This window comes from Dendrobates tinctorius, unplaced genomic scaffold (genome assembly GCF_039654945.1).
Source record: "Dendrobates tinctorius isolate UK_male_01 unplaced genomic scaffold, ASM3965494v1 ptg000061l, whole genome shotgun sequence".
Taxonomy (NCBI): Eukaryota; Metazoa; Chordata; class Amphibia; order Anura; family Dendrobatidae; genus Dendrobates; species Dendrobates tinctorius.
This window is the reverse complement of record NW_027361729.1, coordinates 2,046,615-2,069,838: the sequence shown is the minus strand read 5'-3', so window position 1 is coordinate 2,069,838 and position 23,224 is coordinate 2,046,615. Positions and strand designations below refer to the sequence as shown.

Below are 23,224 nucleotides of genomic sequence, written 5' to 3'. Positions count from 1 at the left end.
ATTTCGGATTTCAGGAGCTTTACCGTGTAGCCTGAGACAGAGTTAGCAGAGTCATTATAAACAGAGTCCAGAGGACACTTTACAGGTCAAGATGTGTGTACAGCGTTCCCGTCAATCCTAGGTTTCTGGCATAAAGGGCAGTACCCTACTTCAGGGGGGACTCTATCTATCGGTATGTCATTTCTGTATCAACTGTGTCAAGTATAGCGTGGCACTACCACAAGGTGCACAAGTAGGTTACCCAGACCCAAGTGAATAATAATAAGTAACTTGGCACTCAACTGAATTGTCCTTTTTAAGTGAAGTTTTTATTTATGTGCTGTCCTACAAAAAGACGTTTCGGCCTACACTTGGCCTTCGTCAGTCCGACTGCTGTCTATATAGTATGAACAGACTGATGTCCACGAGCAAAATAGTTTTTTTGTAAGTTCCTGCTTCCAAATATGGTGTAGGCATATAGCAGGCTTCCAGCTACCCTTAAGGCGTGCTGTGCTGGTAATTCAATTAGATGCAATATATTCCATAAGGAAATGAGGAAAGGTTCCCGCTGGATTGCTGAAGCAATTTGCCTGTGGAAGATGTCTGTACTGAGACCGGTGTAAAAATGTACCTGTAGAAAATGTCTGTACTGAGACCGGTAGCAAAAGGCCCGTATGGGGCATATAATAGTAGCTTGCAGGCGAGACCGGCAGCCTACGGCTAATATGGGGCTTATAGAAGTACGTTGCAAGTGTGCAGGGCTGAACGCGGTATCCAGGAACTTACAAAAAAATTATTTTGCTCGTGGACATACGTTTGTTCATACTATATAGACAGCAGTCGGACTGACGAAGGCCAAGTGTAGACCGAAACGTCTTTTTGTAGGACTGCACATCTTCACTTAAAAAGGACAATTCAGCTGAGTGCCAAGTTACTTTATTATTATTTCTGTATCAACTGACTTCCATTCAATTCATGAGGTTAAAAAAAGCGCAAAAAAACACAGCAAAGACAAGCGTAAAACACAAAATGTGCGTATTGTGCGCGTTTTTTTTCTGCAGAAAAATCTGCTGCAAATATGCAACATGTGCACGTACCCCATTAAGTACAACATCATTGATAGACACTATTAGAAGGCATCCTGTCTTAGGGTACTGTCACACTTAGCGATGTACCAGCGATCCCGACCAGCGATATGACGCGGTCAGGATCGCTGGTGCATCGCTGAGTGGTCGCTAGTGAGCTGCCACACAGGCAGATCTCACCAGCGACATCGCTGGGGACGGGGGTCGCTACTTACCTGTCACACTAGGCAATGAAGACGTCCTCCCACCCGGCTCCACGCTCGTCGCTCGTATCTCCACAGGAAGCGCCGCAGGAAGCTGACGACGAGAAACGGTCCAGGACGTTCTCGCGCGATCAGCGATAACCAGCGGGGGAGCGGGTTGTAGGTAAGTATCAGACACAGCGATATCACTAGCAATATCGCTATAACGTCACAAGTTATAGCGATATTGCTAGCGATATCGCTTAGTGTGACAGGCCCTTTACAGTCTGTGGGGTCTAGAAAGAGTAATGGAGATTTCAAAAAGGTTGTATTTGTGGCAATGCTACATGGGAGAAATATGCAACCTATAGCCACCCTATAAGTCAGTGTTCAAACCTTTAACGAGCCTTGCAATAGGACTTTGGATAACTTCTGGAAATGCAACCTGAACTTTGGGGTCTCGCATTATGCCACTGGCCACAGTTTCTGGTGACTGATAGATGGGGACGTCTTCCCACTGGAACTGATGGGGTCTTGCCCATCAATTACCAGACCCAGTGAACTCGACATATGGACGAGGCATTATCATACCTCGTCCCAGTAGAAAAAGGCACTGGGATGATGGGTTTAATGATTGGCAAGTCTCCAAAATCTGCAAAAAAAAAAAAAGCAATCACACTAATCTCCTGCTTGCGCACAGGAAAAAGAAAATTACACAAATTACTAACAGGAAAGATACAGTTGTGGCTAAAAGTATTGACACCCCTGCAATTCTGTCAGATAATACTCAGTTTCTTCCTGAAAATTATTGCAAACACAAATTCTTTGGTATTATTATCTTCATTTAATTTGTCTTAAATGAAAAAACACAAAAAGAATTGTCCTAAAGCCAAATTGGATATAATTCCACACCAAACATAAAAAAGATGGTGGACAAAAGTATTGGCACTGTTCGAAAAATCATGTGATGCTTCTCTAATTTGTGTAATTAATAGCACCTGTAACTTACCTGTGGCACCTAACAGGTGTTGGCAATAACTAAATCACACTTGCAGCCAGTTGACATGGATTAAAGTTGACTCAACCTCTGTCCTGTGTCCTTGTGTGTACCACATTGAGCATGGGGAAAATAAGAAGACCAAAGAACTGTCTGAGGACTTGAGAAACCAACTTGTGAGGAAGCATGAGCAATCTCAAGGCTACAAGTCCATCTCCAAAGACCTGAATGTTCCTGTGTCTACCGTGCGCAGTGTCATCAAGAAGTTTAAAGCCCATGGCACTGTGGCTAACCTCTCTAGATGTGGACAGAAAAGAAAACTTGACAAGAGATTTCAACGCAAGATTGTGCGGATGTTGGATAAAGAACCTCGACTAACATCCAAACAAGTTCAAGCTGCCCTGCAGTCCGAGGGTACAACAGTGTCAACCCCTACTATCCGTCGGAGTCTGAATGAAAAGGGACTGTATGGTAGGAGACCCAGGAAGACCCCACTTCTTACCCCGAGACATAAAAAAAGCCAGGCTGGAGTTTGCCAAAACTTACCTGAAAAAGCTTAAAACGTTTTGGAAGAATGTTCTCTGGTCAGATGAGACAAAAGTAGAGCTTTTTGGGCAAAGGCATCAACATAGAGTTTACAGGAGGAAAAAAAAAAAAAAAAAAAAGAGGCATTCAAAGAAAAGAACACGGTCCCTACAGTCAAACATGGCGGAGGTTCCCTGATGTTTTGGGGTTGCTTTGCTGCCTCTGGCACTGGACTGCTTGACCGTGTGCATGGCATTATGAAGTCAGAAGACTACCAACAAATTTTGCAGCATAATGTAGGGCCCAGTGTGAGAAAGCTGGGTCTCCCTCAGAGGTCATGGGTCTTCCAGCAGGACAATGACCCAAAACACACTTCAAAAAGCACTAGAAAATGGTTTGAGAGAAAGCACTGGAGACTTCTAAGGTGGCCAGCAATGAGTCCAGACCTGAATCCCATAGAACACCTGTGGAGAGATCTAAAAATGGCAGTTTGGAGAAGGCACCCTTCTAATATCAAGGACCTGGAGCAGTTTGCCAAAGAAGAATGGTCTAAAATTCCAGCAGAGCATTGTAAGAAACTCATTGATGGTTACCGGAAGCGGTTGGTCGCAGTTATGCTGGCTAAAGGTTGTGCAACCTAGTATTAGGCTGAGGGTGACAATACTTTTGTCTGGCCCATTTTTGGAGTTTTGTGTGAAATGATCAATGTTTTGCTTTTTGCTTCATTCTCTTTTGTGTTTTTTCATTTAAGACAAATTAAATGAAGATAATACCAAAGAATTTGTGTTTGCAATCATTTTCAGGAAGAAACGGAGTATTATCTGACAGAATTGCAGGGGTGTCAATACTTTTGTCCACAACTGTATATACCTTTGTACCGTGTTAGCCAGTAGATAGCAAAATATCTAGAATTGACTCGTAATTCTAAATATTTTACAAAATTACTAAGCAATTTATACGTAAACCTTTAAACATTTTTTTTTACCCAAAATCCACTTTTTCCCCCACATAAAACAAGGTCTTGTACACCATATCAATAAAAGAAAAAAAAAAAAATCAAAAAACCTTTACGGCTGCTTTAAAATGCTCAAATATTAGATGTTGTCAGACAGCAAAATAATAATTATGCAAATTGTCTTTTCAGAGAGGAAGAGGACAAGAAACTCTAGCGCCACCTATTGGAAGTAGCAATCCTAAAAGTCAATGTCAACCCTTTAATGAGCCTTGTTACATGACTTAGGATAAAAGCCAAAACCAGAATCTCAATTTGCAGACACTGTGTTTCGGGGTACTGCCCCTCGTCAGTGCAAAGTGTGAGATTCTGGCTTGGCTTTTATCCTAAGTCATGTAACAAGGCTCATTAAAGGGTTGACATTGACTTTTAGGATTGCTACTTCCAATAGGTGGCGCTAGAGTTTCTTGTCCTCTTCCTCTCTGAAAAGACAATTTGCATAATTAGCATATTTCCCAGAGAAGCATTGCGGCTTTAAGTCTCCTCATCTCGACATGCTTAGCATATCATTCTCCGCCAGGAGAAATGATACTTCTTGGATAATAGTTTTAGGCATGGATGAATTAAGAATAAACGGAGGCATACTCAATTTTCCCAGAACCCCTGCAGATCCACACCGGAGGTCAGTGTCTGCTTTGGAAACGGTATTTTCCCTATTTGGAAGCGTTAGGGCTGGCAGAACGCACCAAATAATAAAGAGGTGGTAAGAGGTGCGTTCGCAGCCCGGGGTCCACCGTGCAGAGATGACAACTGCTGCTCAGTAATGGCGGACAATAACTGGCGGTATAACTAGTACACACGGGTTAACTTCACCCGGTTAATAGGAAGCGGACTCTGTTGCTTCACAGGACCGCAATACCGCTGAGTGAGCACTAGTGTTGTGGTCACAGGACCCTGCCCCAAGGACACAGCGTTAGAGTCCTTCTAGACCCACTAACGTTCGGTGCCGCTACTGCGGTGCCTGGACATACACAAATTAAAGATAAAGCACACTAGGTGCATACAGCGCCGCACTGGCGGACACCACTAACCAGCCTAACCTTATGGCTGGAAAGTGCAATGTTTGCACACGGCGCCGCTCTTGCGGTTGCTAACACTATGCGGTAGGATAGTGCCCTGGACAGATTGGCACCATCGGACGCTAGCATGTGCTGATGACTGGGAGCACGGTGGCGAATGCAATGCCACTGGTGGGCGCAGACTCTAGACCTCCAAACCCCAATGAGAGATCGTCCCACGGGCATGCTCAGTGGACTGAAAGGAGGACTTAGTCCCTGGAGTAGCTCGCTGCTGACCAGCATGCGGTGCTATAGCTGGACTAGAGGTGGCAGCAGCAACCAAACCCACAGTGCTGGTCTGAGCAGAGCGCCGGGATCGACGAGTCTGCTGAGCAGCCTCCTCTGCGGCCGGAGAGGAATGGGAGACCGCTGAAGGCAAGGCTCGGGATTCCTGCTGTGCAGCGACCGGAACCCGACACCTAACAGGAAGTCACCGCACTGAGTGATTAGAAGAGCATGACATTTAAACCCCGCTCCCGCGGAGCCACTCTGTTTATTATGCTTAATTAATCACTGTTTTTTTGTTTTAAAAAAAAAATATATATATTTTACTGTCGGACTTCCCCTTTTATCAGTTAGTAGGGCCCAAACAGAGCTGGTTGTTCTGGATAAAGTTAAAATAGAGTGCTTTTAGTGCGGAGGTTTGTTTTTTTTTTTTTCTTTATTGTAGCTTAGTAGTATTAAAGATAAAAAAAAAGTTACAAAAATTTGGCCACTTCTGTACTATACAATGAAAGTGGCAAGCCGGTACCAGGCACCTCCTGTAGTGGTGGCTTAGCTCCCATGAGAACTGAGGATAGGGAAATCCAAAATCCTCAACACTTCTTTGCTCTGACATCGGAACCAGCGCCAGGCAAGGACAGATATTTGTCTGGTCGGGCCAAAATGGTTGGGTTTGGCCGATGTAAATCTAATATGGCAGCGTGTTTAGGCAACGGGAGAAGATTACACAACAAATCAAGTAACTTTGGCTGCTGGAAGAAAGTGTGAAGTAGTAAGAACGATGGTAACTTCTGTGATATCCGTACTGAAAGAGATGCCTGGGGAAGAAATCGTCTTTCATGTCGAAAGCTGCATTTTTTGCTTACTGCGCTGAAATTTGAGGCTGTCTAAGGATATTTGTCTAACCTCGGCGCTCTATACATGATTCAGCGAGCTCTTCGGAGACCACCTTGGAGCAGCGAGGATGGAAGAAACATCTCATGATATGATACTCAGACTTCAAACGATGAGGCAGCAGAAGGGAACTAGAGAAAAGCCTCCTGCAGGTCAGCGGGAGGTGAGGGAGTCTGCTGTTAACAAGGCGCACTCGAAAATAAGGGAACGTGTGAAGGAGAGAAGGGGGCTAAGGTTTTTTTTTTCCCCTCCCAAACCTGCATTACAAAAGAGGATCTATGTGAACATAAAGTTTTAGGAAGCTCCGCCGTATTAACATCAGTGTACGTGGCTGTTCCGTTATAGTAGAACGTCACCTGGCTGCTTTGGGGCTATGCTGCAAAATAATAACGGGAATTAAAGGAATACTAAACAAATAAGAAAACACAGGAGGTCATCTTGCCCTCAATACTTAACAGGACTTTGTGCAAGCTCTGAACACAGTCAGTCTTGTAGAAATCCAGAAGTGAACAAATGGGTTAATTTGAAAGTAGTTTTTTTTTTTCTAATTACAGACAGAGCAGTGGGGGGAGGCTCCTGCTGCAGAGTCAGACACAATATGGAATAGAATGTAGGTGGGGGATGTTGCTGAGCGCATGAGACACAGACGATTTCTTTATATATTTCTCAGTTTTAATTGTAGGCGATAAAGGAGAGGAGGAGGAAGAAAAGTGAGCAAGAGCTGGGGAATTTTGGTTTTCAGGGTTTTTTTGGTTTAGTTTTCCATTAACCTCTTCACACCCTGCACAGACACGTGGGCCTATATGCATGGCGGAGTCTCAGGTGCCGAGCCTGTGAAACACCCTACTTCAATGACCGGGATTGGAGCTAACTTCAATCTCATCTTTTTAAGCTCTCAGATTCCGAGTTTAATAGTGATGAATGTCAACCATCTTTGAAATCCTATCAACTTTAATGAAAAAAAAAATAAAATGATCAAAATGTTGTCTGTTATCCAAAACGGGATCATTAAAAACTATGGCTCATCTTAAAAAAATTGAATTTTGCAGAGATTCAAATTTTTAACATTAGGTTGTAATACTGAATAGGTCATCATTATTGTTGAGAGCATGTGCTCACTACTCCAGTTTGCATCGGGTGCTCGGGACATGCGCCGAATATCGCGGGTGCTCAAGTGACATGCTCGAGTCCCTGCCCCACGTTTCATGGCCGTTAGACACCCCCAAAAAACCATGGGGGGGGATCCGCGATACTCCATACTTACCCAACCAACTGATGCAAATTCGAGTAGCGAGCATTTGCGCTCAACACTAGCCGTCATATCGTCCTAATGTTTTTTTTTTACTTATGACAAAAACCCAATGCTTACTCCGACCCTAACACAGGTTCTAGCACAGTGATCAAAAGGAACCAATAGGAAAAATTCCCTATTGTTACTGGGTACCGGCCTGCAGATCCCGGCGAGCGCACTGTGCACGCGCCCACCATTATTTTCCATGAAGATGACGCGGAGGGCCGGGGGTACTCGGGGGGACCCCATTTCTCTCTGCACTGATACGCTAGACTTTTTTTTGTGATTGCCGTTATTCAGTGAACAACGGTGATCACATGACAGGAGACTGTAAAAACCGCCCCTGATCAAATTCTCCAGGATCTCCGCTACATCCGGTAGCCGAGACCCCGGAGATTTTCCAACGCTAGGGGACGCTATATCCTTATTTCTCAGCGCTGTTAAAAAGTGGCACTGAGGAATAAGTACACTTAACTGCTGCCATTAATAAGCGCATCGGCAGTCACTAAGGGGTTAAAAAAAAAAAAAGTTGAGTCCTCCATTCTAGGTCCTTGTCTTTTGGCCACAATGGAGAGTGGCTATGTACAGGGCTGTGGAGTCGGTAAGCCAAACCTGTGACTCCGACTCCTCAATTTACCTTACACCGACTCCAACTCCAACATACAGTATAGACCAAAAGTTTGGACACACCTTCTCATTCAAAGATTTTTCTGTATTTTCATGACTATGAAAATTGTAGATTCACTCTGAAGGCATCAAAACTGTGAATTAACACATGTGGAATTATATATACTTAAAAAAAAAAAAAGTGTGAAACAACTGAAAATGTCTTATATTCTAGGTTCTTCAAAGTAGCCACCTTTTGCTTTGATTACAGCTTTGCACACTCTTGGCATTCTCTTGATGAGCTTCAAGAGGTAGTCACAGGAAATGGTTTTCACTTCACAGGTGTGCCCTGTCAGGTTTAATAAGTGGGATTTCTTGCCTTATAAATGGGGTTGGGACCATCAGTTGTGTTGTGCAGAAGTCGGGTGGATACACAGGTGATAGGCCTACTGAATAGTTAGATGTTGTATTGTTAGAAAACCACTGCTAAGGACAGGCAACAAGCAGAAGAGACTTGTTTGGGCTAAAGAACACAAGGAATGGACATTAGACCAGTGGAAATCTGTGCTTTGGTCTGATGAGTCCAAATTTGAGATCTTTGGTTCCAACCACCGTGTCTTTGTGCGACGCAGAAAAGGTGAACGGATGGACTCTACATGCCTGGTCCCCACCGTGAAGCATGGAGGAGGAGGTGTGATGGTGTGGGGGTGCTTTGCTGGTGACACTGTTGGGGATATATTCAAAATTGAAGGCACTGAACCAGCATGGCTACCACAGCATCTTGCAGCGGCATGCTATTCCATCCGGTTTGTGTTTAGTTGGACCATCATTTATTTTTCAACAGGACAATGACCCCAAACAACACACCTCCAGGCTGTGTAAGGGCTATTTGACCAAGAAGGAGAGTGATGGGGTGCTACGCCAGATGACCTGGCCTCCACAGTCACCAGACATGAACTCAATCGAGATGGTGTGGGGTGAGCTGGACCTCAGAGTGAAGGCAAAAGGGCCAACAAGTGCTAAGCATCTCTGGTAACTCCTTCAAGACTGTTTGAAGACCATTTCCGGTGACTACCTCTTGAAGCTCATCAAGAGAATGCCAAGAGTGTGCAAAGCAGTAATCAAAGCAAAAGGTGGCTACTTTGAAGAACCTACAATATAAGACATATTTTCAGTTGTTTCACACTTTTTTGTTAAGTATATAATTCCACGTGTGTTAATTCACAGTTTTGATGCTTTCAGAGAGTGAATCTACAATTTTCATAGTCATGAAAATACAGAAAAATCTTTGAATGAGAAGGTGTGTCCAAACTTTTGGTCTGTACTGTATATTGCTTATATTTAAGTGAAAAATTTATTGTAGTACAATGTGAACATCAGACAATCATTTTATGATACATTAGTCAAGATATTTAGATAGAACATAATATATATTTATTGGAATACAACTTTAGAACACAAAACACTAATAAATTGTAAATATGAAATAAACTATGTAAGTGGAAAAAAACAGTTTTCAACAAAAACATACTAAATAACATTTGTGCAGTCTATGAATTTGTTCTAAGGCTAGTTTCACACTTGCTTTTTTTTGCAGCGCGTTTTTCCCGCAAAAAAACGCATTGAAAAAACGCATACATAAGCATACAACTGCTGCGTTTTTTTCAAGCATTTTTATGAGCATGCATGAAAAAAACGCAGCGTTTTTATGCGTTTGTATGCGTTTTTAGCGCGTTTTTACCGCGTTTGCGTTTTTTTCCAACATTTTTAGGTGGCCCCTCACACTACCCAAACCATGACTTTACTAACCCTAACCCTGACCCTAACCCTAACCCTAACCCTGACCCTAACCCTAACCCTGACCCTAACCCTTAACCAAATCATACTTAACCCTAACCCAAACCCTAAACCCTAACTAACCCTAACCCTAACCCTGACCCTAACCCTAACCCTGACCCTAACCCTAACCCTAACCCTAACCCTAACCCTTAACAAAACCATACTTAACCCTAACCCTGACCCTAACCCTAACCCTAACCCTGACCCTAACCCTTAACAAAACCATACTTAACCCTAACCCTGACCCTGACCCTGACCCTAACCCTAACCCTAACCCTAACCCTGACCCTAATCCTTAACAAAACCATACTTAACCCTAACCCTGACCCTAACCCTAACCCTGACCCTAACCCTAACCCTAACCCTAACCCTGACCCTAACCCTTAACAAAACCATACTTAACCCTAATCCTGACCCTAACCCTGACCCTAATCCTTAACAAAACCATACTTAACCCTAACCCTGACCCTAACCCTAACCCTGACCCTAACCCTAACCCTGACCCTAACCCTAACCCTGACCCTAACCCTTAACAAAACCATACTTAACCCTAATCCTGACCCTAACCCTGACCCTAACCCTTAACCAAACCATACTAAACCCTAACCCTGACCCAAAACCCAACCCTAACCCTGACCCTGACCCTAACCCTAACCCTAAACCCCCTTAACTAACCCTAACTCTAACTCAAACCCCTAAATTCCATGGTTAAAAAAAAAAAAACGCATATGCAAAAAAACGCTTACATGAGCATGCCAGTGCGCACATATGCGCATCCATAGGCTATAATGGCCCTTTTTAGCGCAAAACGTGCGCATATGTGCGCATGCGCTTTTTTGCAGGGCCAAAAAATGCAACATGATGCGTCTGGAAAATCCAATCGCACACCCCAAAAAAACGCAGCGCATGAAAATCGCATACATGCGCTTACAAGCGCGCAAGTATGCGCACCCATGTTAAAGATAGGGGAAAAAACGCATGCGCAGGTTAGCGTTTTTTTCCAGCGCTAAAAAACGCAAATGTGAAACCAGCCTAAGAAATAGAATTGCCTCCATCAGATCCTCCTTCATAGATGACCTCAAATCTGACCTAATAATTTTAAGGCTAGAGAACAACCTCTCTACACTAACTTGGGTTGGAGGCAAAGCCGTAACCACATGGGCGACATCACAATTTCCGGGTATAAAGGAATTGCCTCATGCACAGTCAGTTTTGATGAACGGTTGAATTTCTTTTTCTTTGAGAGCAAGTGAAACATTTTGCTGAAATATGGTCAATCTGCTGCTATAGGAGACGGAGTGAAATCTTTTTCCTTGCGGCAACGCTTTGCCTGCTCCATGTCATCCAAATACTTGTCAAAGTCAAACTCCTCATCTGATGAGGATGAAGATATGGCAGCAGTAGCACTGTCAGGACCCAAGTCCTCTTGCGCCTGGCAGTCCTCCTGTAGGCCACTCATCCTAACTGCTACCTCAGTCAGAGCTTCTTTTCCTTTAGTAAGCCGTTGATCATCAAGCAGTATACAATGACTTGGGTCCACATAAACAGCTGCCAGAAAAATTTTATTTTCCAATAGCTATGTCTCTCTCCGTTTCATTGAAGCAGAAATGCCATCTGCGATTAAACCTCCTCTTTGGGACAGGCAAAATAGCAAGTCCTTCCACTCCCTTATGAAAATGCCAGGAGATAAATCCTCAGCTTGTAATTTTTTAATCATGGTAAATGGGTGATTAAGCAATTCCTTCAATTCAGCCACCTGTGTCCATTGACCTTCATTTAGGGTTACCTGAGGGTTCGCCATATCTATAAGAAACGGTTTTACTTCAAGCAATCGCTCAATCATTAAATAAGTGCTGCCCCCCTGCCCCTCACTGGCTACGGCCATGATTCACACACAGCGTTTTTGTGGATCCGTTTTTTGCAGTAAAATGCAGTGACTCTGGGCATCCCAGCAAAGTCAATGGGCTTCAAGATATGACAATCAGACACATCGTTTTGTGAGGATCCGTTTTTGCGCTCAATGAGCTTGTCAGTTTGTGCGGCGTTTTTCTAATCTGCTTTTGCTATTGAAAACATTATCTATGAGCTCAAAAACCTTTCAGGTGATGCGGTTTTTTAAAAAGCTGATCTGCTTTTGCAGCTGAAAAACGTACCCTCAAAAAAACGCAGCAAAAACGCTGTGTGTGAATGTAGCCTTAGATCAGGAATAGAACAGCCATTTATAGGACATTTCATAACTTTCCCAAATTCCCTTAAAAAAATATTCAGCATTGAACTACTGTACCCAATTTATTATATATTTTAGGAGTCGGAGTCGGTCCATTTTATACCGACTCCAACTCCACAGCCCTGGCTACGTAGAGCACTCCTTGCTCTGGAGGACTGGTCCCGAATTACACAAGCTATTGATTTAATGTGCGCTATGCAATGCTTCATGGATCCTGTGGTGGCGCTGCAGGAAAGCAACATTTGCTGCCAGTGAACTACTAGAGGTAATGCTGCGAGTTGTCCGATAATAATGACGATTTAAGCAATATCGTAGGCAATGGTGACTGTTTGATAAGAAGTGCAGTGGCTAATGGCATGAACGCTGGATGTTACTTATTTCAGGTTTTGCTTTTTGTTTGCAAAGTTTTCCCTTTTTGTAAAAGCCGTCCCCATACAGATCTGTGAGTTAGCTCTTTATCACAAGCAGCACATGGGACCGAGCCACCAGTGCGCCTTTATGCTGAAAGCTGGAGGACTGGAATAAAACATGTATTAAGCCTGGCAAAAAAGGTAAGCAATGCCTGTGCTGGGATGAGAGGAGGCGAGCAATGCACTGAAGTCAGCAGGATACCCAGCTTGTGCGGGGACAGAGCTACTGACGGCACATGGAGATTTGTTAGCCGCCAACGGGGTTTCGAGTTAGTTTATAGATTGCTGGCTTCACCCAGAGTTCTGTGCTGTAAATGAGAGAAATAAATTGTGGAAAGAGGGGGCTACTAAATGGTGCAAGGTTCATATGATGCAGATAAATCAGGCCGGAATTAAATGTCTTTTTTGATTCACGTGCAGAGAAGGCAGAATGCAAAAGCATATGGCAAATCGAGGAGAAATCAGACAGAAATTACAACTTACAACCTCAAACTTTATCTTAACGATTCCTTTTACCAAGTTGAATGCATTACTTACAGTATATTGCCTACAGAAAACCAGATGGGCATATACCAGAGGGGACATGGCTGCATGACTTGTTTTAGGAGCAGGGTGGTGAAGGCAGAAGTTGTGGACTCAGTTTTGGATGGAGTCAGCAGAACTGTGAGAACTCAAAAACAAAAGTACGGAAGGATTATTCCCATTATTAAAGAGGTATTCTCAAGGTGTCGCTTGAGCAGCTCACAGCTCTGCCGCCTCCTTACTTCCCGGTTTCGGGCAGAGCAGGCGCTCTTCCTTGAGTGACAGGTCTGGTGATAGCAAAATTGTAGTATTACAACTAGAAAGCACAGCACAAGTTCTGCTGTAACACATTCAGCTATCAGTGACTTGTTCTGAGCCTGCACTCTTATTCAGGTATTTACACAGATATATCAGGACACTTGAACAAGCACACAGCTCAGGAAAGTGAGAGTAGTGATTAGGAGATCTGCTCTAGTAGCTGATCGTAGTGGCTGGTAATTCTGAAACATTTATAACAGAAGCTTGTCATGTGGGCAAGGAATAGAAAGGGAAGGCAAGGTTAGGCGAGGGAAGGCGAGGGGTTCATTTATTCTCTATGGGACAGCAGGAGATTGCTGAGTAAGAGCACTCAGCTTTTCCTAGGAGTCCCATACAGAATGATTTGGCGTCCTGCATGGGTCAACTCTAGCAAAAAACAAATGGAGAAAAAAAATAAAAAAAGTTTGGCAAAACAATTCATGGATCATAAAAGATAAGTAGCCCACTGGATCACCAGGAATAAGGCTCCACACTATGGGAAGGACAGTTGAGCCAAATAACATATTAGCCCAAAAGTAATTCATTTTGCATAAGACACTCCAGAATCAATTCCCATTAAAAATAATGTCCTGTTGTAATGCTTTGTTAGAGCTATAAAGCACGATGGGATATTTACAGCTTACTATATTTAGACAGAACAGGCTCTTTGTCCCAGAAATCAATAATAATAATTTACTTAAGTCAGATCGCAAGATTTTAACTGGACATGTTCTTGCTATTGCTGCTACAAACTTGTTCTGATGCCCCCTGGTGATTTGTTAGATTTCCTCTTAGAACATCCACCTAATGTGTCCAGGGTGAGTGGCCACTAAGCCTCAGCCCTCACACGTGGGCCGTATAGTGGCGGAAGGCGACTCCTGCTATCGAGCTGACCCACCTATAAGGATCCGCGAGACTGCATACTTTGTTAGATCTTATACCTCATGAGGCAGTTGTATTTATTTTTACAAGGCAAATCAGAATAGCTAGATGATCCTTGGTGAGAGTTCCACCTATAAAATGGTCATTTTAATATCAATATTATGCAAGCAGTCAGTTGCATTGTCAGTGTAATTACACCGGTCTCATCAGATGTCTTAGATCTTTCTAATAATGCATGAAATCTGGTGACACATCTGCTTTAAACATAGGAAAAGGTGCAGTAAATGCATTTTATTACTCGTAAGTGCAGATTCAGACGTAGGTTTGCTCACTTACCACTTCCCAGTCGGAGCAATAACACATCCTGGAGTCGTCTGTTGAGGACCCGCAGTTCCTTCACTTCTGTGACTAATGTCCCATAGTCCTTGAGTTTTTTGGCCTGCTGGACCAGCTGCCTCCGAGTCCTTTCCAGCTCATGCTGGATGTGTCTCATTTCCACCTGCTGCTGCTGATAACTCCTCAGCAGCTCTTCATATAAGACCCTGGGGATCAAAGCATCCTCCAATGTGTCCAAGTTTCCCACCCTTGGACAGGGTTCCAGAAAGATGTCCTCACAGCTGGAGTTATGACTTGGCGTCACGTTATTCTGTTTCTCCAGGCGAGCCACCACGGCTTCAATGCTCTTGCGGGTTCCTTCTACTTGTTTCCTTCCATCTGGTCTCTAAAGGAAAGGAAAAACAAACCACTGAAGATATCACTTGAGAAGAAGTCAACAGTAACATTTATGGAAAAAAAAGGCACTTGTTATATGACCAACTTTCCTGTACATACCATTTACACCTTTTTATGGCAATATCAGGGGTACACATGCTGCTGTAAATTTTAGCATTGCGACCCCCTCATACACAAGAGAAAAAGTCAGCAGGAAAGACCAGCCTACCATCTGATGTGTATGGAGACCTCCAGAACCTCCTGTGACAGATCACATTTGGGCAGATAAACCTCAATGCCCAATCCATTTGTTTCCATGAGAACATTCTGGCAACAGCTTTATACCTTATTGAAAACACATGAATGCTCAGCCGAGCAAAGCAATACTGCATACATTATTACATCTCTCTCAGACCAGATGAGGCCGGTGTACTTCCTTTCAAGATACAAATCAGAATGGTTGTATAATCCTTTATTAACATTGCAATGGGCATGAGCTAAAATGCAAGAAAACTTTTAGTAAACCATTCTGATATGGCCTTTCAAAGAAAGCTCATCAGCCTCATCAGGTCTAAGAGAGCTATTTAATGGAATCCGTCAGTAGGTTTTTTTTTTCTATGTATTTTTTCCAGCACCTCTACAGCTGGACACCTGGTGCTCCACCACCTCTTTGGCTAGACTCTCGCTTACTTCATCTTTTGGACTTACTCAGTGGTCCTCCTCAGCCACCCACACAGACGGACAAACATTAGACATAATCTTCACCCGTCTCTGCTCCCTATCTAATCTCACAACCTCCGTATTCCCTTTCTCATCCCTGTACTCACCGGTCACCGATGTCCAGCAGCTAGAAACACCTCCACAGAAACCTCGCACGTCTAGAAAACTCAGACACTCTCTAAGTCTATTCTACCACTGGCATCCATATGTTCATTCCATGACAGACAGTGCAACTGCTTTCTACAATGCCATCCTCGCATCAGCTATTGATGCGGTTGGGCATGGCAGAGTGCGGCAAGACAATAGACATCATCCCTGGCACAATAACATCACTAAAAAGCTTCGGCAAGTGCCCAGGGTTGCGGAGCGGCGTTGGAAGAAAATATATTTGCAGGATGACTTTCACACAAGCAACACTCAAATTCAAATCATCACTCACCCCCGATAAACAGACCTACGGTACTTTACAACCCTCATATATTCTAAATCCTACAACTCCAGAATGTTATTGAACACTTAACTCCCTCCTCCGCCCACCACTGCCCCCTTTAACCTCCCTCATTTCTGCTGGGGACTTTGCCACACACTTCAAAAATAAGGTGGACCAAAAAAGGCAAGTTTTCCCCCATAACCTCCCTCTCCAACATCACTGAAGGAGAGCTTACTAATCTCGTCTCCAAATCACATCTCACCACTTGTGCACTAGACCCCATCCCACCTCACCACAACACTCATCCCATCCCTAAGCCATTTCTTCAACCTATCACTAAATTCTGATATTCCCTTCTGCATTCAAACATGCTTCAATCACGTCTATTCTCAAAAAGCCATCCCTCGACCCAACCGCTATGTCCAGCTATCGCCCCATAATGCTGCCACCATATGCTTTCAAACTCATTGAGCAGCACGTCCATGCCAAAATTTCCCCTCACCTCTCATCTAACTTGCTCTTTGACGGCCTACAATCTGGTTTCCATCTCCATCACTCAACTTAAACTGCCCTGACCAAAATTACTAACGACTTACAGCAAAGGCAAACAGACAATTCTCTATATTCCTCCTTCTAGACCTGTCCTCTGCCTTTGACAATTGACCACTGCCTCCTAATACAGATCCTCTCTCCCTTTGGCATCAAAGACCTCGCCCGATCCTGGATTTCCTCATACCTTTCCAACAGCACATTCAGCGTCTCCAATTTCCACACTACTTCCTCATCCCACCCTCTCTCTGTTGGAGTTCCCCAAGGCTCTGTCCTTAGACCCCTACTCTTTTCCATCTAAACCCTTAGCATGGGACAACTCATGAACTCCCATGATTTCCAGTACCACCTAAACACTGATGACACTCAGATCTACCTCTCTGGCCCAGAGGTCACCTCTCTGCTGTCCAGAATCCCGGTGTATTTATCAGCCATATCCTCCTTCTCCTCTCGCTTCCTCAAGCTCAATGTGGACAAATCTGAACTCTTTATCCTTCCTACATCTCGCGCATTTTTCCTACCTGATCTATCACAATAAATGACACCACACTTTCCCCAGTACCGGAAATCCACTGCCTCACAGTAACCCTCGACTCTGCCTTGTCCTTCAAACCGCACATCCAAGCTCCCTCCACCACCAGGTCACCTCCAGCTCAAAAATATTTCCAGAATCTGCTCTTTCTTCGACCCTCAATCTACCAAAATGCTTATGCATGCTCTCATCATCTCCCACCTTGACTACTGCAACATCCTCCTCTGTGGCATCCCTGCTAACATTCTTGGACCTCTCCAGTCCATCCTCAACTCAGCTGCCCGACTAATTCATCTCTATCCTTGATACTACTCCACTTCTCGTCTCTGCAAATTCCTTCACTGTGTCCCAATTCCCCAGTGAATCCAGTTTCAACTACTGACATTGACCTATAAAGCCATTCATAACCATTCTTCTCCGTATATCTCCAGACTAATCTTTCGATATATTCCCTCACGTAATCTCCGGTTTTCCCAAGACCTCCTTCTCTCCTCCAAACTTATTCGTTCCTCACCCAATCGCCTCCAAGACTTCTCCAGAATATCCCCCATCATCTGGAATTCTGTGCCACAACGTATCCGATTATCCGCGACATTCGGATCCTTCAGATGGAACTTGAAACCCATCTCTTCGACAAAGCTCACAATCAGCAAAGACCACGCTGCCACTGATATGCTGCTACTACTACTATAATTAGAAATCTAGTATAGTTTTTCTGATTGGCCATGTCTCTTTTTTCATGTATAGGCATTGCAGGACCTTCGGTATCCATGGCTACGACCACTAGCAACTAGCTGTCACCATATCAGTGGTCATAAGTAACCATGGATACCTTAGGTCCTGCAATTTCTGAACATGAAGAAATACATAGTGAATCAGAAAAACTATACTACATTTATATATTGGAGATATTTGCTAATATTATTATTCCTTGTACATAATGGGATAGGATCTTGGAGATGGAAATACCCCCTTAACTGATCTGCACCGCAGCATTGTAGTTTCTGCTTAGAATTGAAGCTGAAGGGAAACGTCGGGGACACAGACATCTGCCTTGTGACAAAGTTCACAAGGTTTATAACAGAAATCAGCGCTCACAAGCTCTATTTAAGTAAAACAGAGCAAAAAAAATCATGATTCATTAAGACATAATTAGCTAAAGCAAATACTTTATGTGCAAGTAATCAAGGTTCAGAGATTTTCGGCTTGAATACATCATTAACCTTCTCGCTGGCAGACGTACAACACTGTGAAATACGGACTAATAAAGATCCCGGTTATACGGCTCTGTCACTTGATTAGTTCACATCTTCTTTTTCCTTGTTTTTTGCTCAATTAATGTGACCGAAATCAGAAGGTATTTAACCCCTCAGCAGCCACTATGGACCATCAAGACGACAAAAATCCTAGACAGGACATCGGTAACTGGTCTGAACTCATTGTATGGGCTTAGATTTTACTACAAGTTAGTTAGATGATGGCAGGAATGAAAAAGGTTAATAAAAATAGTAAGCAAAATTATACCAAGAAAATATATTTTTTCTTTCCCCTTGGCATTGGAGCCGACCTGTCACCGACTCCATCAGATTCACTCTGCCCTGGTAGAGGCAGTTGTGGACCGCTCCTGCCAGATGATGACCGCTCCTCCTTAATCTGCCAGGAGAGATCAGTATAGGTACGGGAAGCTACATGTTACCTCCGCTAATACTTAGCAGCTTCCTGCCAGCAGGGGGCACTCTGGAGGAATGTATGGGAAGTAGTGTCCAAAAAAGATATATGGCTGCACTCACCGGTATAAAATCTTCCTTTATTGGTACACTTAATTAAAACATGCCTTCAGGAAGGTGATCTCGAGATACACTCTGGATGACGCACGTTTCGCCTACAGACAGGTCTCTTCTCGGTTTCTCCGGCTTGGAGCAGGAAGATGAGACTCTGTCTACAGTCTTGCCCCTAAGCACGGGCAGATCATTAACTGAAAACGTCTAACACTGACTACACAACAACCACAAGACGGATTTCATCACCCTAGGTATCATTTTAATCAGTATAACAGTGTCAACCTGACAGTGTCTATAGTTTACTTAGCAAAATCCTGCTGACAGGTTCACTTTAAACACAGAATTCAGGGATGTGTCACTTGTCAAAGTGCAATGCTGTTCTTAACTAACCGTGAAGGATTTATCACTAAGAGATTAACATTGCACTAGTCCGGAAACGCCCCCTCCTGTGATAAGCAGCTCACTGTCTATAGACCTTGTACATACGGAGAGCAGAGTGGGCGGGGCTAGCTTTCTCAGCTCTGCTTCTTTCTAAATCTAAAAGCTCTGCTTGTGTGAGAACGGCTGCATCCAGTTATCTAAGTCAGGGTTCCCCAACTCCAGTCCTCAAGACCCACCAACAGATCATGTTTAAAGGATTTCCTTAGTATTGCTCAAGTGATAATTGCTTCACCTGTGCAATACAAAGGAAAACCTGATCTGTTGGTGGGCCTTGAGGACTGGAGTTGGGGAACCCTGATCTAAGTGATACATCGCTGGAATCAGCTTCTCTTTGCCCACATTACGCTGCTCTCACATAAGGTAACAAAAACCTGCTGACAGATTCCCTTTAAGCCCTTTCCTATGAAGTTTTGTAAGCTTCACCATGGAAAAAAAAACAAAGTGACATGTCGTTGGATTCTTCATGAACTCTGCTCCAAACTTGACACGGTCAAGTAAAAAAGGATGCAAAAAGCTGGACGGAAACTAACCTTCAGAATCCCCCTCAAAGCTTTTCAAGAAACCCAACCTCTACCACCCTTCCCCCTCACTTAGTGTTCCTTACATGGATTCCTGATCACATTTTTCCACTTTTGAAAAAGCTCAGTGTGAGTATGCACTAACTGCACTGGCAATTCCTACATGATCAGGACTAGAGATGAGCGAATTGGCTCGGATTCGGTTCCGAATACGATCGGCATCGAGTATTGTTTTTGCAGTATTCTTCGAACACGGCCGAACGTCATTAGAGTCACTGGGAGTCGAAATTACCGAATATGTTCAGAACCGATGATTAAACACACATTCGGCACGAATATGGCAAAATCAGATTCGGGGACAAAAAACGAACAAATTCGCTCATCTCTAATCAGGACTGAGCGTTATCCTCTGGGGAGTGGACGAAGGTTCCAATGGCAGCAAGCAGAGATCTTGAAAAACGCAATGAATCTTTCTTACGCAGCGAATAAGCTTTACTTGCTAAAATTGGACTAAAACTTTGCAAAAACAAAACAAAAAAGAAAAAAGAAAAAAGAAAAAAAAAAAAAAAAAAAAGGGAAAATACACTTCCCACGCTGATGGAGCATTTAGGGAAGGTTTCCGCCCCATCGTTCTGCAGCTTTTGAGAGTTACCTTACTGTGCCGCCGCCGCTCGCCGTCCTCCTCTTCGTTCTCTTTAAACTCCCAGGACCCTTCGGAGGAGTTCAGACACAGCTTGGGGATTTTGATTTTCTTCTGCATTACGGGGCTTTCCAGTTTTGTTTTCTTGAATAAGATAGAAAGCACGTTAAACAGATTAGACTCGGCTTCTCTTGAAGATCAAAATGAGCTTTTGTGCGGGAAACATTAAAAAAAAAAAAAAAAAAAAGATGCAGCTTCTAGGTGCCGAGAACGCGCCAGGACTTTATTTTATGTCTCTACAATGGAGACGGAACAAAGGACGACGCGCGTTCTCATTTCAGAATTCAACCTTCCTTCAAAACTTTTCTTGAAAGAATCTATTTTCTCTAGCTGACGCGCCGAAAGTGGCACAAAGCGACGACAGCTTCCAAGCACCTAGAGAAGTAATAAGTGTATGCAAAATCTGATGGAAGACACAGAGATATGTCCTCAGTTACCAGACATGGACAGCCCGCCGGACACAGGGACTTCTCTCCGTGGCATCCCCCTCTTACACTAACCTCTGAATGTCACATTTGGGGGGCTCCTTCCCCTCCCAATAATCCAGTTGACAACTTAGTCCGAAACCACACGTGCAGCTTTTGGTGCAATTATGTGCGCCGCATCCTGGAGTAGAAAAGAGAAGTCCGAGTCCTTTTTAGTCCCCGTTCCTTTTGAATCCGCTTTTGATTTTGCCTGAAAAAAAAAAAAAAAATGCACCAAAAACTGCATGTATGAATTCATACTGACGATATACTAAGCCTCGTGTTCTAGAATTCTGGCTTAAAAAGGTATTCCTATCGCCATGATCCAATCCCAATATGTAGTAGATTTAATAAAATCACCAAATAACTCCAATTAGAAATGTAGTATAGTTCTTCTGATTCACTATGTTGCTTACCACGTGTGCAGGGCATTGCAGCAGCTTAGGTATCCATGGATAAGCCCACTATCAACTAACTGTCACTATATGAGTAGTCGTGGCCATGGATACTTAAGATACTTCAATGCCCTGCGCATCTGGTAATAAACATAGCTAATCAGAAGAACTATACTATATTTCTAATTTGTGTTATTTGCTATTATTATTACACCCAATACATACTAGGATAGTATCTTGGAGATGGGAATACCCCATTAAATTGCGCCTAAAAATTGGAGTACATGTTTTGCACCACATTAAAGGAGAACTCTGACTTATAAAAAATTTTTTTTTACCCCTTTGCTATCAATCTGCAACATCTGTATACTGTGCGCAGTAAAATACCTACCGGTCTCAGCCTTCACCGTTTCCAGAGATGCTTGGCTCTCTCTCCTGCATCCTGTGACCGCCGCTCGCTCTTGCTGGCTCACACTGAAGACCATCAGTTTCTACTTTCTTAAAGGGGTTCAATGGACTTAAAGGTGGATTCTCATGTGTAAAGGCCCCGTCACACACAGCGATCTCACTAGCGAGATCGCTGATTTTGTGACGCGCCAGCGAGATCGCTGTGTGTGACGAGGATCAGCGATCGGCCCCCCTGCCGGGTATCGCTGATCGCGCTCCATCGTCCTGGGCCGTTTTTTGATCGCTGGTCTCCCACTGGCCAGCGCGCATCGCTGCGTGTGACGAGAGACCAGCGATCAGCGACGCTGGACACTGGTTTCCAATGTAAACATCAGGTATCTAAGAGCCGCGCGGCTCTTAGAAACCCGCTGTTTACCTTAGATACCAGCTTGCTTGCTGGTCCTGATCGCTGGAGGGGCTGTCTATGTGACAGCTCACCAGCGATCAGCCTAACGATGTCCCAGCGATCCCATCATGTCAGATCATTGGTGGGATCGCTGGGACAACGTTATGTGTAACGGGGGCTTAAGAGCCTATCCCAATATGTGGTAGGTATAATAATAACCTTATTATCAAATACCTCCAATTGGAAATGTAGTATAGTTCTTCTGATTAGCTATGTCGCTTACCCCATGTGCACTGCAGTAGCTTAGGTATGAATGGTTATGACCACTAACAGCTAACTGACTGTCATTATATGAGTGGTTGTAACCATGGATGCTGCAATGCCCTGCACATAGGGTAAGTGACATAGCAAATCAGAAGAACTATACTACATTTCTAATTGGAGGTATTTAATATTATTATTACACCTATTACAAACTGGGATGGGATCTTGGAGACGGGAATACCCCTTTAGGCTGGTTTCACATTAGTGTTTTTTTGCGCAGCGCATCGTGCCCGTCCATGCGCATGCGTCATGATGATGCTTTTTTTTTGCATGCGTTTCTATTGCGCACGATGCGCTGCGCAAAAAAAAGCTAATGCGAGATTAGCCTTAAGCTACAAGTCTCTAGTCCCTCTCTGTGACTGCAGACTTGTGCATGCTCACCTCCCGCACACTGCAAGGATTCCTAATACACTGACATTCAGCACATCTAGTCGGCATACGACCGCATGTATGCGGATTACATACATGTGGTCACGCGCTACCAGCGTCAGCACCAGGAAACCTTCACAGTGCGCAGTATTGCGGGATGTGAGGATTCATAAGTCTGCAGACACATACAGACACTGCAGACTTGTAGCTTAAGACCGCATGACCTCTTTAATGCAAGTCTATGAGAGCAGAGGTTTTCGGGTCAGCCCAGAAGAACCCGGCTGGTCACAACTACGGTCACCTGGTCCAGCATGGGACCGGAGCAGGGCTGGAAACGGCAGAACACGGAGACTGGTATATACTTTACACACATTAAGGATTGGAAACAGAAGGAGGAATAAAAAAAAATATCAGAGTGATACTTTAATTATATGTTCTAGACACAGTCTCCAGCTGATTAGAGAACTCT

General features: G+C 43.8%; 2 protein-coding genes across 5 annotated transcripts in view; both read right to left on the bottom strand.

The window, feature by feature from the left end:
• Positions 1-23,224, bottom strand: part of AGBL4 (AGBL carboxypeptidase 4) — a 1,778,944-nt gene that overhangs the window by 486,141 nt on the left and 1,269,579 nt on the right. The gene's annotated exons all lie outside the window — the stretch shown is intronic.
• BEND5 (BEN domain containing 5) overlaps positions 1-23,224 on the bottom strand; it is a 51,429-nt gene that overhangs the window by 26,397 nt on the left and 1,808 nt on the right. For all 3 annotated transcript variants that reach the window (XM_073579168.1, XM_073579167.1, XM_073579169.1), the window contains exons 2-4: positions 20,911-21,085; positions 20,363-20,494; positions 14,365-14,749 (exon numbers count right to left, since the gene is read on the bottom strand). In XM_073579168.1, coding sequence (XP_073435269.1) covers positions 14,365-14,749; positions 20,363-20,470 — 493 coding nt within the window. In that variant the 5' untranslated portion in view covers positions 20,471-20,494; positions 20,911-21,085. The remainder of the gene's footprint in view (positions 1-14,364; positions 14,750-20,362; positions 20,495-20,910; positions 21,086-23,224) is intronic.